Source organism: Ictalurus furcatus, chromosome 2 (assembly GCF_023375685.1).
Source record: "Ictalurus furcatus strain D&B chromosome 2, Billie_1.0, whole genome shotgun sequence".
Taxonomy (NCBI): domain Eukaryota; kingdom Metazoa; phylum Chordata; class Actinopteri; order Siluriformes; family Ictaluridae; genus Ictalurus; species Ictalurus furcatus.
Genome location: NC_071256.1, coordinates 9379918 through 9394712, shown reverse-complemented (window position 1 = coordinate 9394712; position 14795 = coordinate 9379918). Strand labels below are relative to the sequence as shown.

Genomic DNA, 14795 nt, shown 5'->3' with positions numbered 1-14795 from the left:
AAATTTTAAAGCCCATACAGTTCTGGAATCCTATGGACAGATGAGACAAAGATCAACATATATCAGAATAATATGAAGAGAAGGGAAGGAACTGCTCATGATCTAAAGCATACCACTTCATGTAATGGCATGTATGGCTGCCAATACTGGTTCCCTTGTATTTATGATGTGAGTGCTGACAAAAGCAGCTAGATGAATTCTAAAGTGTATAGGGAAACGAATGGATAATGACCCAAATCATACTGTAAAAGCTACCCAACAGTCTTTTTTAAGGCAAAGAAGTGATATATTTTGCAATGGCCAAGTAAATCATGTGACCTGAATCCAATAACTTTGTCAATGTCCATATATTTTTGGACCTGTACAGTATGTCTCTGTTTGAATACTGCCTTTTTACACGTGTGTATGTTTGTGTTCCCTCTGCTGTACATGAGCTCACCCATCGTTCATGTCCTCCAAAGTAAGTTTTTTCTCCACAGCCTTCAGTGCCTTCTCCAGAGAGGAGCTGGTCTGATCCAGTCTCTGCTGCACCAGCATGGACTCTGGACCAGCCTCCACACATGCCTGAAACGTTCCTGATGTCACCATCTGAACTGGAGGTACAGCTACTGGGGAACATGGCATTGAAGATGTGGGTGCTGCAAAAGCCACATTCTGCACCACACTCAGCATAACACCTTGTTGTCCAGCTTAGATAAAGATAAACAACAAAACTGTAAATTACAAATATTCTAAACCATAAGCTATTCACTTACATAGATTTCATGTCTTTGATGAATGTGGGTATGATCAAATGATCACGAATGACATACCACAAAGTGAAAGCATGGAATTACCTTTCGACAAAATTACTTAATTTTTTTTTAATCATAATAAATATATGGTATCAGTGCTGGAGTGATTTTTTACCATTAAACCCATTAAACAGCCACATGTATGGTGATCTACACTGAGTTACTTAGGTACTCACCTACTTTTAAACACATATATTCTGATTACATTGTCAAACAAGGCATCAACAAAATGAGTGACTTTGAATGTGAATGATCTTGGGCTTTTCATTCAAAACTGCTTTAAGGTTTTACAGACATTGGTGCCAAAAGCAAGAAAACTATCAGCTGCTGTTTTTTATGTGGACAAAACAATTTGTGGATCACTGGGATCACAGGAGAATTGTGAGAAATTGTGAGAAACAATGGGACATGGCAAGAATGATCAAAATTTGCTATTAATTTTTCTTTTTTAATATTTAAAAGAAACACGTTCACCATCATATAAGATCAATGCGCAGGTAAAATCATGCTGTTCTGAGGGCCAAAATAAGTGCAAAATACTAAACAAAATTGGCTGGATTTAATATGAGACCCCATGTATTTCATTTAATGTATATACACTATATTGCCAAAAGTTTATGGACACCTGACCATCACACCCATATGTGGGCCTTTCCTAAACTGTTGCCACAAAGATGGAAGCACACAATTGTCTAGAATGTCTGTTTATGCTATAGCATTACAATTTTACTTCACTGGATCTTAGGGGCCCAAATATGTGTTGAAAATGCCCCTGTGCACATAGCAAGGTCCATGAAGACAAGATTTGCCAAAGCTGGTGTTGAAGAATTCAAGTGGTCTGAACGAAGCCCTGACTTCAACCCAACTGAACACCTTTGAGTGACTACACCCCAGGCCTCCTCACCTGACATCAGTGTCAGACCTCACCAATGCTCTTGCGGCTGAATGGGCAAATCCCCACAGCCACGTTCCAAAATCTAGTCGAAAATCTTCCCAGAAGAGTGGAAGTTATTATAACAGCACCCTTTGCTATATCTGGAAAGGGATCTTCAAAAAAGCACATATGGGTGTGATGGTCAAGTGTCCACAAACTTTTGGCCATATAGTGTACCTGTGACTGCAGGAGCATGCTGATTGAGATTACTAGTGTGATGTGCAGGTTTTGGTGGACTGGCTGGTTCCGGGGAGAGGGGTGTCTTCAGAGCCTGCACAATTAGAGGTTGCACATATGGTGGTGTAATTGGTATCTCACTGATGCACAGGTTAACTGCACTTAGACACTGTTGCCCACTCTCTCCTCTGCTAGTGGGCATGGCAAGTGGCTGGTCCTTCTCCTTCAGCTTATGGCGCCTCTTTACTGTGCCTGATTCCTTCAATTTAAACTCTGGCAGCTCTGGCACCTTAGCTGATGTCTCTTTCTCTGGAGCCTCAGTGGTGCTGTCAACTTTGCTTGCTTTGGGCCGTTGCTTGATGGTGAGGTTGCCCTCTTCAGCAAAGGGGATACACTCCCCAGAACTATTTTGAGGTGAGGAAGAACTGTCCAGGCCTTTGTCCTTAGCACCTTCATCCTCCTCAGAATCTGACTTAACAACTCGGTCATCTCTTTTAGCCTGTGGATGCATGCTAGTTTCGCTCTGGCTCAAAACCCTTCTCCTGGAAATCTCAGAGGACCCAGAAAGGGCAGTTTTGCCTTCACGGCAGAGGTTAGCCTTGGGGCCCATTATGGTTGTTTCTAGAGTAGCTGCAATGCTCTTGACACTTTCAGGGTTGTCAGTCTCCACTTGACCTATAGGTGGGGCTGGGGACTTTGCAGTCTCAGTGCTGCTGCTACTACTGCTGACAGAGCTGAGGCGCTTGGGTGGAGGAGGGGGAGGGCCTTTGCGCCGGGTCCTGACTGCAAATGAGTGGCTACGATTAACTGACTGCTCTGGAGTAGACTGGGCTCGGATGAGATGCCCACGTTTAGGTCTGCGGCTCAGTGTGGCATAAGAAGGCAGTGCAGTGGTGGCAGGCATTGCCAGCTGTTCATCATCCTCTTCCTCAGCCTCACCGTCAGACAACGCATGGCGTGTCAGATTCTGTGTGTGCTTTTTAGGCACTCTGGGCAAACTGTGGTCCAGGGTGGCTGTGCCACTGTTAGCATTCAAGTAGCTGAAGGCTTTCTGTGCCAAAGAACTGCCTGGTTTGGGCTTGACATCCATCATAATGCACGATGGACAGGAACCAGTGGGCCTCTTTTGCTGATGGTCCTGACCTTCTGGAATGTTTCTTTGTTTTGAAGGGCTGTTGAGCTGACTGTCTTGAGACTGGCTGTGACAAGGGGTAGCTAATGAGAAGGAGCAAGACATTATGGGGTTCTCCTGTGACCAGCCTGAACCACCCGAACGAGCATCAATACTCTCCTGGCTCACTGAAAGAGCCACAGCACTCTTGATAGCCAGGCCCTCCTGAAGGTCATCATGCTGTGTTGACATGGCACTCTGGAGTTCAGCACTAAGCTCACTAGCATGGAAGGTGAGCATTTTGTGTGTGTGGGGCTTGGTAGGGTCACCTCCATCAATGGGTAGCAGGTCCAGTGCAGACAGATGTTTGCAGCGCAGAGTGCCCTGACCTGACTCGGCCTGGAGGAGAGCCTTATGGAGATCAGAAAGCTTCTTTACTGCCAGCATGATTTTCTTCTGATGCCCTGACAATGGTTAAAAGGCACACAATCATCAGAGGGGGTTTCTCATTGTATAACTAAAACAGTAATATATACAAACACATGAGTGATAATTCAGAAAGCATGAACTCAAGCCTCACTCAAGCATGAACTCTAGTCACCACTTTTGCCCTTTTCAAAATCACATTAGCTTACTAAGATGTGACCAGCATGGTATTAAAGCAGTGATGGCTAACTTTCCTAATAATGCAGTGAAAGTCAAAACTGGACAAATGGAGCCAGGGTATTGCACAGGCAGAAATATAATGTACTCACCTAGCTTAGTGATCCCAATCTCCTGTAAGTCCTCCCATGTGAGGTCTCGTACAATGTTGATGGAGTCATAGCCATTCTCTAGCAGCTTCTTATGGTATTGAGGCAGGCCTATAGCACTGAGCCATTCACCAAGATCCACCTATAAGAAAGAGAAGGGGGGAAATACACATGAACATAGATGTGCATACATACATAAATGTGTGGCAGTCTGGGAACACATTTTTTTTCACTATATGTAGCTCAGCAGCATAACTATACTGATGTTATAGCATTTTAAAATCTGGCTACCCCCAAATGTGTGAAAATTCCTTTCCAAATCCACTGTGGCACAGTCACACCACAGAAAGTTGATTTTGACAGTTGGTATTTGATTACAAACTGAATTGATTAGGCTTATGTCATTATTTAATGACAGCACGACACATTTAGTTGTAATTGACAATACCTGAACCATCTTTCACAGACAAGAAATGCAAGGCAGTGCATTAAGTGCTGAATTTGTTAAACTGGCTCATGTTTTTTTTTGGCTGTTCACTAGAATTCAGCCAGTCACATCCAATGGGTCTTCCCAGACCACCACCACCATCTTTCCATCCATCCACCCCCTTACACACATACACACAGCCTGCTGTACCACATATTAGATTTTAATAGGCAAAATAATTAGCATGGATGACATACATTTGCAGCAACAGGAACAAACAGAGACGTGGAACACTGACAAAGCACTGGCAAGCAGGTTTTTACATGACTCACTGGTGTATATTCTGGTAGCCACTCTGGAATACTTAGGTTTCCAATCTCCATTGAGATTTTCTTCCGGTGACCTGGCTTTGTAACACCAATAGCAGTGAGATCCTGATAAAGAGGAAAATTAATAACTACATGAATGAGGCATCTGAATAAGAGAAACAGAACCATACTGAGAATAAACACGTATTCTATAGTGATTTGAAAAGTAGTGCTAGGAACCATGAATGAATTTTATAACTGGTGAGAATACTACCTCAGGAGTCATTCGGCTGATAGTGGGGACATCATAGCCTGCGTTGAGGAAGTTACAAGTGTACTGCTCCAGCTGAAACTCAGACAGCCACTGGTAGATTGCTTCAGCATCCTGCTAATATAAAAATTTTTTTTAAAAAATAAGATCAGTGACGATTGACAGGTAAAGGTTCTTTACATATTTATAAAAGCTTTTAGGTTATGTATCACTGTGTTGAGTTGTTCTTACCCTGCCCTCAAGCAGCTGCTGTGGTCGCACAAACTGCTGAAAGAAACTCTGCTCTGGTGCTTTCGGCACAGCAAGCACTGTCCTCTGATGAATGCCTAGAGAATAATACACACACATTTGACTACTTCAATAAAATGTAGTGATCCATTTTTTCCCATTTATTTTTTAACATTAAGGAGTGAATAATTAATTTATTTTGAATTATATCTTTTTTTGTACCTGCACTGTGGTCTGGCTGTTTGAGATGGTCCAGTTGTGCTGAATCACCAACAAGGGGAACAGGTGGCTAAATTCACAAAAGGTTAACAGAGGTCAAGACTTTTAATACCAGTATTCTATGATAATGTACACAGATAATGTATGATGGCTGGGGGAAAGCCTGCTGAATGACACAGAGTTTAGGTTGTTTGTTTTTTAAAATCAAAATTGGGTTATTTTGGTTATGTAGGCGGAATAGGTCTGTTTATACAGGGAAACTAAAAATGCAAGGTATCTACAATATAGCAATATAGGTGCTTCACATTAAAATCAATTAATCAGTCTCAAAATAATCAGTCTCATAGAATATGCCCTTTTAAGTTTAGAATTTTGATTAGAAACCTTTAGGTTAATATTATTGTAAATGTATTATATTATTATATAAATTATTACAAATACATTATAAACATAAATTTTCAACTGGGAAAAGATCAGAACAAATAATCTAATGGATTAGTTTAGTGATTTCATGCACACAATGTTAAACAGACTGATGAGCTCTGTTTCTTTTTAAAATGTTCTGCTGTAGGCATCTCATAAACTGCACCTCCCAGGAATATTTCAGAATATATAAGCAGTTTTCATAGTTGAGTGATATTTCTAATATTAATTTGTAAAACAAATGAATAATACAAGTTTCTGTCACAACCCCATTTGTAAATCAAGCAATCCCACATGGGGTCATGACCCCTAGCTTGGGAACCCCTGACCTAAGGGCTAATATATACTTCTATAAAGATACATGTTAATGTATCTGTGTCAGAGATGGGGGTATAAGTATAGCATGCTGAGAAGCCAAGGTACACAGCTCTAAAATATCAGCTCCAACATCTTAACACCTTCAGAGATAATGCTTACTTTGCTGGTCTCAGCGTTGGTGCTGTGTTGGCCATTTGAGGTGGTGGTGTTTTCTGTGCTTTGTCCACTACCGGCACTACGTGTGCTTCCAACACTGCCAGTGCTACCCACACTGTTCCTGTCTCCTGCTGGTGATTATAACCCAGAGAGTGAAAGATAAAAAAAGCAGAAATAGCATTAAAAAAACACAAAAGAAACATCAAAAATATACAATTAACATTGTTGTAATAACTCAGTAGGTCACAACCAAATGGCAATGTCAAATCCATTCACAAGCTTCAATCATTACTATTACTCAAACACTTATAGGGCCTCATTTATCAATCTTTTACAAAAGTTGAGTGTAAATGTTTGCATAAACCAAACTGAACAAAAATCTTCTGATGGATTTACAAAAGTTTCGGAAACACTGATTTTCTTTGTACTCACATACACATATTGATCACTAAAAGTGCAAAGCTCATTCCCGACACAACTTATTTGCATGTAGTTGTGTCCACAAAACTCTATAAAAGTTCAAGTGCACAGACAACTGGTAACACAAAATGAACGATCAGGATAAAGGCTGAAAGGCAGAAGTGGGAATTACAGAAGAATATTTGTTTTGACTTACTTCTATGCCAAAAAATATACTTAACAATAGATAATAGTATCAATAATAAGCGAAAGCTTATTATATATTCTGTCAAGTGAGGCATTAAATATTCTGTCAGGTGAAGCATTTGTTTACGGTTGTGCAGACAAACCAGTTCATCCTCTGTTTATATCTGTGAGATTTCTTTTGTTATATTTGAATGATTCATTTATTTATATAATTTATTTTATAATTATATAATACAATGCATTTGTCTTAATGTATGGGTCTTTGTTGGTTCATTTCTTTAATTAAATCCAAGAATATAAAATTACTGGTTTTCACAAAATATTCTTGATGGTATTCTTAGTCTGGTGCATAAATCTGTTCTTGTCCAGCTTGATAAATGAGGCCAATTGTTAATATTAAACAAACAGTCTGACACATGCATTCACGCATGTGACACATGCATTTTCTGCTTTAATTAACAGCACCAATTTAATAACAGACAACACTTTCCTTAGGCCATATGGATAATAATAAAAAAACACCATGCATACTTTAAGCATTAATATAAGTAAAGCACAGTTTACTGCTACAGACAGCATTAGCAGTAGCATCACACTGTTCATATCACATAAACCTTTGAAAGTTTGTTTGAAATTTTGTTGCTTTTAATAACTTCCTTTACAAATTCAAACTTCAGAAGAAACTACAAACTTGCAGACAGTTGTGTGCTTGGGCTGTTCTTGGGAGTCTGCCAAAAACAGAAGTGTGCCTCAGTAATGCACCATTTTGACCTTCAACTTAAGTAATTTTCTTGCCAAGATTAGCTTGTTTGAGTGCCAAAATTATCCTGTGACACTGTCTGAAATCTCAAAATGATTAGGGCAAGATTTGGCACATGGAATGCATTTTTCGAGCAATAATAAATACATACATATTACACAAATTAATCAAATTATTGCCATGCAATGAAAAAATTGTCTCTTGATTGAAGACCAATTGCTATATAGATAAAATGACAATTACTTAGAGCTATAAGCACTGCAGTTAAGTGCTTAGTCAGCTTATCGCTTAAAATATGGACATTCTTTAAATCAGAGTACATTGAATTTAGATGTGTTTAATTTAGATGGTCAAACAGGTGATGAAAGGGGTGAGTGGAGTCGTCCTTGCAGATGCTGCTTACTTTCCTGAGACAGAAAGAGTTGTAAATGTCCTCCAGGGATGGTAGTTGTGCTCCAATGATTTTCTGGGCACTTAAGTTTTGGATGCCTAAAGTTTTGGATGCCCTTTTCTGGGCACTGGATTGGATGCCTTATTTGCCAGGTGTCTGTGTTCTTGAAGTGGTCCTAAATTTGTTGTTTATAGGTGGCTTTGGCATTCTTTATGCCTATTCTCAGGTTGGACCTAGTGATACTGTACGTCCCAGTATTACCAGATCTAAAGGCTTTGTTGCGTGTTTTATGCAGATTTTGAACCTGCTTGTTCATCTATGGTTTCTGGTTGGGAAACATCTTGACGTGTTTGTCCACGGTGACGTTGTCAGTGCAGCTGTATTTGTTGAACGGACTATGGATGTTTATTCTTTCAAGTCCACAGGTGTCATCGGCTGCCTGAAGTGTGACTACATACCAATTTGTGCATTCAAAGCAGTCTAGGAGTTGGAAGATTGATCCCTGCAGCCATACTTTGACTGTTTTTATAGCTGGTTTGGTTTGTTGATGGGTCTGTATGGTGATGTTAGAAACAAGGAGAGATGACCTGACTGCACCAGTTGTATGCAGGTAAAAGCCTTGTATGCATCCTTGATGTTGGTGTAAACATGATCCAGTGTGTTTGAGCCTCTCGTAGGACAGTGTACATGCTGGTGGAATTTCGATAACACTGTTTTTAAATTTGCCTGATTAAAGGAACCTTCGGGATGGGTGTTCTATTGTTTGTTAATGGCTAAGTGCATTTGTGCTAACAATAATGACAACAGATAACTCTCAGTTGGCCACACATTTGTAAGAAAAACACTTGGCAGAGATGGTTTGTAGGGTGCACGTCATAGCCTGGCCTGTATTCCAGTGCGTCAACCTACTTATTGTCCGCCATTGATTCCAAAATGTTGCATGAATGTTTAAAGTTCACTTACTGTATGAACACAGAATAACATATGGTGGAGTGAAGTTACACCTTGGCAAACATAGGTGTGTGCTGTCCATCAACACATTATTCTCACTGAAATTTATGGCAGTGGTATGTTTTTTGATAGGTATCAAAACCCTCATGAAACGTGGCCTTTTGGCAATGGTGACACAGGAGCAGTGGGGCTAAAGCACACAAACAGGAAGTGACCACAAACATGAAATGTAAGGATTACCCCTACAGTGGATGCAACCATATAAGTTAGATGGTTTGCTCTTTGGCAGCGTTGTCCTCCATTCCAACTGAACTAGTCTAAAGTGCAACCATTCAGCAGGCAATCGAGTGTACTCAGCCATTGAGTTTTCATGCATTCTTACCTGCACAGGAATTCCTCAGAACCCAGATGTCCTCAAGAAAAGGCAGAGTGAGCTGGGAGCAGCTGCTGGGGGGGCCACCTAGCACACATAAATAGTGCATGGACAAGCAACCTTGCTGGCTCTGGGTGGGTGGGGGGTAGAAGAGTGGTGGGGGTGATGAGGTTAACTCAGTCCAAGAGTGCTACAGCACCATGGATGGTCCTTCACAGACTATGCCGGCTAGGAATATTTAATACTGAGTTCTGGCCATGTCCCGTATCCCTATCGCATAACATCTGTGTTTGTGGTGTGACGGTGTGTGACGGTGTGTGTGTGTGTACCTCGATTGGTGCTCAGGCAGTTTGTATGGGTCGGTGCCAGAAGGGAATTAGGGATGTATGAGTCATCAGTTTTAGGGGTGGCAGAGGTGTTCATGCCCAGACTGGAAGAAAGGGGAGCTCTGCAGAGCTGATGCCTCTGGCATGGCATAGAGCAGTGGTGAGATAGTGTGCCCCCTACAGACAGACAGATAGATAGACAGATATACACACACACGAGCATTAGTTTAGTGCAAGACAACGATGGGAGATTAAGGATATTTTAATAAGATGCATGATAACAGGAACAGGCTGAGAGAGAACTAAAAGCTAAATTCCCCCTAATACCAAATGTTCAGTTCAGTTCAATTTATACAGGTGCAATAATAATAATAATAATAATAATAATAATAATAATAATAATTATAATAATAACAACAATAACAATAATAGGAACAATAGGTGTATATGCACCTGTGGTGCTTGGCCTCTAATTAAAGCTGCAAGCAGCATTTTAGAGGGCTAAGCACCCAGGCATGGTGAGCCACATATTCACAGATGCACTATAATTGTTGCGTAAGCGATCTCAGCAAAGCAGAGCCATAAATTTAGTGAAAGGGATTCAAGCAGTGTTTTGAAACTAGCTTCACTCATAGTTTGAAGTAGCTAAGATACAGTCAAGCTCCTCTTTAAAAAAAAGGTAGTTAGCTACACTATAAGTTACTAACAAAAACTACATTGACGCTACTTAAATGGGCAATATTTTTTGTATGTCATGATTGTGAATCAGTTTATGAATAACTGTGTATAATTGTGCAAAAAGAAATTAAACAGAATTTAAAAATAATGCAGAACAATTAGGAATTTATAACATGCACATTAAGCTACTTATCAATCAATAAGCTACTTATATGCCTCCTAAAATTTGTGCTTGAACTCTTGGACGTTGTATTATAATCAAAGTATTGGGTGAAGTATTTAAATCTTTGGTTTACAAAGATTACATTTAAGCAGGTTATCTGCAGTTATCAGCACTTCAAATGTAATACTTTTTAATACCATATTCAAGACAGTTCCAAAACACTTTAAGACTGGCAAGTCACTTCAATCATGCTACATGATACATCAGCTATAGTGGATTGTGTTCATGCATATACATCCATTTCTGGGTCTAAGTAAACTATAGCAGGGTAACCTTGTATAGAGGTATATGGAAGATCACAGCAAGTATCGTTTTTGCATTACCATTTTTTCCATGAGTGAAAAAGAAAAACAATATATAAAAATCTAAATCTTCTTTGCGGTGTTGGTCTGGTGGCATTTTAAGACCTTTGAAACTTGAATTTAAGATACTTTAATGCTAATAAAGGCCTTATCTTTACATTAAGGAATTTAAGACATTTTAAGAATCCGGACACCTTGTATAAAGGTGTAAGATTTATTATTTATTTATTATTATTACTTTTTTTTTAACCACTGATTACTTAATTAACCATCATGGAAATAATAATAAATAAGTTAAGATAAGAATTTTTTCTCTTTCTGCTCCCTTAAATGAGATGTTGAGATATACAATCAAACTGTTGTATTCAGAACATAAAATAAATCTCTCAGCATGCACTGATAAACTTATTGAATTATTATTATTATTTATTTCCAAGTAAATGTAAACATTGTGTTGTGCTGTCTATTAATGACAAAGCAGCAGTAATATTTTCTGTATCAGAGAATAAACTCAAGTGTTAATTTATTATGGTATTATCATTTACTCGCCCCATACATCATGTAACAAACTGTGGTTGGTCATTTTACATGTCCATCAGGTGGTCACTTCTTATCCATTTCAGCTAGAATGAGGCTCTTATTTCTTGTGAAGCAAGCGGGCACCACGGATATGCAATGAAGAACTCGGTTATAATTGTTCAAAATACTGTAGGTAATGATTGGTCATGTTACGTGGCCACTACTGCCGTGAATTATGGTCTCTTGTTATTTTGACCTTCGGTCATGATTGCTACTTCTCTGACCTATTTTTTTTTTCTCTCAATTTAAAAAAGGTATTTATGTTTTTTTTCCTCATCAGTCTGGGCCTTTCCCCCCACTAGTTTAGACAGAGAATGCCTACCAAGATGTGTCAGTTTGCTCAGATGCAGCCTCATGTGCAGTTTGGCAGCTTCGATGTCAGATTTGTTGGCACATTAAGGTTTGGAAAAGCAAAGTTTTTTGTATGATTTGCCAAATTATAGAACCCCGGTATATTTTACTTAAACTCCAAACCATTTGGAGTATTCAAAATTCCTTTCATAATTTTTAAATGGCTTACTCTGATGACGTCTGCCAAATTTGGCAATGATTGGACAAAAGTTGTAGGAGGAATAGCGAAAAAACAGCTTTTAACAAAATCTGGCAGAAAATCTAATTATATCGAATTTGACGTCACAGGGTGCATTGAACTTGCATTTAAATTTTGGACACACAGTAAAAAAAAATTATGACCATAAACGTACTTCCAAATTAGTCGAAAATCTGACCCCAAAAATAATAAGGTAGAATAACAATAGGATGCCTACGCACCTTCTGTGCTTGGCCCCCTAATAATTGATACTGATACAGAAATATATATACGATTAATGTATGAGATTGGCTGAGTAGTTTATATTATTTCTAGTAGTTTCTATTATATCATAAATTGTCTGCTAATCCCATGTCCCCATGATATTACAGAAGCTACTGTTTGTGTTCCACTAATTTGAATTTTTTTTTGGACAGAGCAGTTGTATATTCATGTCATCAGTGGTTCAAGCCCAAGTGGCCCCTACCACAAAATCCACCCCAAGTGCACATATAGTTTTAAAATAGGATTTCAATTTTATATTTTAGATTATTAGAATTAGAACTCATAAATTGCAGTGCCTGCTTCAGTTCTCCAACCATCCATCCATTTTCTACCGCTTACTCCTTCTTCAGGGTCGCGGGGGAACCTGGAGCCAATCCCAGGGAGCATCGGGCACAAGGCGGGGTACACCCTGGACAGGGTGCCAATCCATCACAGGGCACACTTACATACACACTCACACACCCATTCATACACTACGGACACTTTGGACACACCAATCAGCCTACCATGCATGTCTTTGGACTGGGGGAGGAAACCCCCGCAGCACGGGGAGAACATGCAAACTCCACACACACATATGGCCCCTTTGGGAATCGAACCCCAGACCCTGGAGAAAAACTAATAATGTACAAAACTAGGAGTTGGGGGGATTTAGCAAAAGGGGTTAATGTCTAACGTGACACTTGAGCTCTGTTTTTCTATGTATTATTTCCATATGTATATTTATGTGATCTCTCTCTGATTCTCTCTCTCATCAAGGATGTGTATGTGGTCATGAGCAGAGCAAAACAAATGCTGAGCATAAGCTGGCATGCAAGCTTATTTGTTAAAAAAAAAGAAAAAAGTTTGACATTACTGTCTGACAACAGTGCTCCCATGCATTCACACCCTGGGTCCACTATGTTCTCTGAGCAGCAGGTTATTACATGCTGTTATAATAAGTGTGTAAATGGCAAATGTGTAAATGTGTAACTGTGTAAAATGTTCAAATCTGAGTAACGGTAAATGTCCTGCGTAATTTTCCCACATTTCATAAATACAGCATAATTAGGCAGCTGTTTTATAAAATGTTTTTTCAAAGAATGCTGTGATATTTGTTAGGCATTCCTTACTGGCCATCCTAGCAGAAGTGATAATATGACAACACTGGTAGTCCTAACTGTAACATTCCATACTCTGCTGCGTAAAATTACCCATTTGTTGTGTGCCAGCAGACATTTTAGTCCTCTCTTTAATCTGTTATTAAACTCTGCATGTGTGTACATGTGTTTGAAAGACAGAAAGAGAGAGACAATACTCTTATGAAAGGACCTCTGCAACATTAGCTTGATTGGAACTCTCCAATCAACATAAGTTCCCATATCCCATATGGTGGTACCAAATCCAGCTGTAACTACACCAAGTTTATATTAGTTTGATGGAATGGGACACTGTAGGATGTACCATAATGACGACTGATGACTTCCACTATGGAGGGTGGGAAGTAGCCCACGCGGTCTATGCCTCTCTGGCTGTCGTGGATGTGGCCCTTCCAGCGACCATCCATGTGTTGCTCTAGCACCTGGAAATAACCATGCAAAGGGAGAGAGAAAACCAGTCAACTTCATTATTAATTTTCATGACAAGCAAACACTTCAATACATCTAATGAAACATGCATACACGTTTCCAAAGAGAGAAACTATTTCTCAAACGAAGTCACGCTAGTCATTCATGATTACAGTACTTTTCCACCAGACAGTGTGATACAGCACAGTACTTATCCAAATTACTACTCTGCTTACTAATCTGAATCCAAAACTACAGTTTCCTCCAAAAGTATAGGAATAGCAAGGCCATAGATTTATTTTTGTATACACTGTAGAAATTTGTGTTTGAGATCAAAAGATGAAAATGAGATGATAGAACAGAATTACATCTATATGTGTTACAGTGAGCCCTTTCTAGATAAACTGGGGGTTTCTCTTCACGGCGCTCACAATGTTTGTCATCAACTGTCGTTTTTTGCCTTGGCCGACTTGTTTGATGTCTGGTTGTACGTACACCAGTGGTTTCTTTCTTTTTCATTGCAAATTGTTTACTGGCTATGCCCAATGTTGTGGCAGTAATACACAGAAATACACATTCAGTGTTATTAAACAATCAATCTAACAGGGTACACCTGGGCAACAAGAAACACCTGTCAGTCACATGTTCCAATATTTTTGATAACTTGAAAAATGGGTGGGATCAAACAAAAGCTGTCTAAAAATGTTCCAAGTTGTTTAACACATCTAGATGTAAATATCAGGAAATTAAAACTGAAATTCGAATCCATTGTAGCATATTAACCTTTTGATCTCAAACCCAATGGTTTTCAGTGTATATCAAAAACTAAAAGAATTGGCCTTCCTGTTCCAATACTTATGGAGGGGACTGTGTCTATATCCCTGTCAACTTTTTGTGTCTTTTCTCCATCACAATGATAACCTTGAAAGCTGCTGTGTTGCCAGTAGAAAAGTGATATAAAAAGCTAGCTAGCTGTGTGTGTTTTTTTTTAATGACACTTGTCTCTATCAAACAACGAATTGTAATGATTCTGTGAATTACCAAAATTAACTGTTTACACTATTTTTTCTTAGCTCCATCCACATGTTTATGTTCAATAAAGGTAACCAAATTCAGAATTAACATTT

General features: G+C 39.2%; 1 protein-coding gene across 9 annotated transcripts in view; it reads right to left on the bottom strand.

Annotated features, from left to right (window-relative positions):
* Positions 1-14795, bottom strand: part of LOC128621280 (caskin-2) — a 106478-nt gene that overhangs the window by 4603 nt on the left and 87080 nt on the right. For 2 of the 9 annotated variants that reach the window (XM_053646928.1, XM_053646937.1), the window contains 11 exons: positions 13565-13682; positions 9529-9702; positions 9209-9286; positions 6122-6249; positions 5225-5291; positions 5006-5100; positions 4778-4891; positions 4528-4629; positions 3772-3910; positions 1906-3480; positions 440-689 (listed from right to left, as the gene is read on the bottom strand). In XM_053646928.1, the coding sequence (XP_053502903.1) occupies positions 440-689; positions 1906-3480; positions 3772-3910; positions 4528-4629; positions 4778-4891; positions 5006-5100; positions 5225-5291; positions 6122-6249; positions 9209-9286; positions 9529-9702; positions 13565-13682 (2840 nt within the window). Of the gene's footprint in view, positions 1-439; positions 3481-3771; positions 3911-4527; positions 4630-4777; positions 4892-5005; positions 5101-5224; positions 5292-6121; positions 6250-9208; positions 9287-9528; positions 9703-13564; positions 13683-14795 lie in introns of those variants that run through there. The other 7 variants (XM_053646981.1, XM_053646962.1, XM_053646947.1 and 4 more) reach the window with 7 other exon arrangements.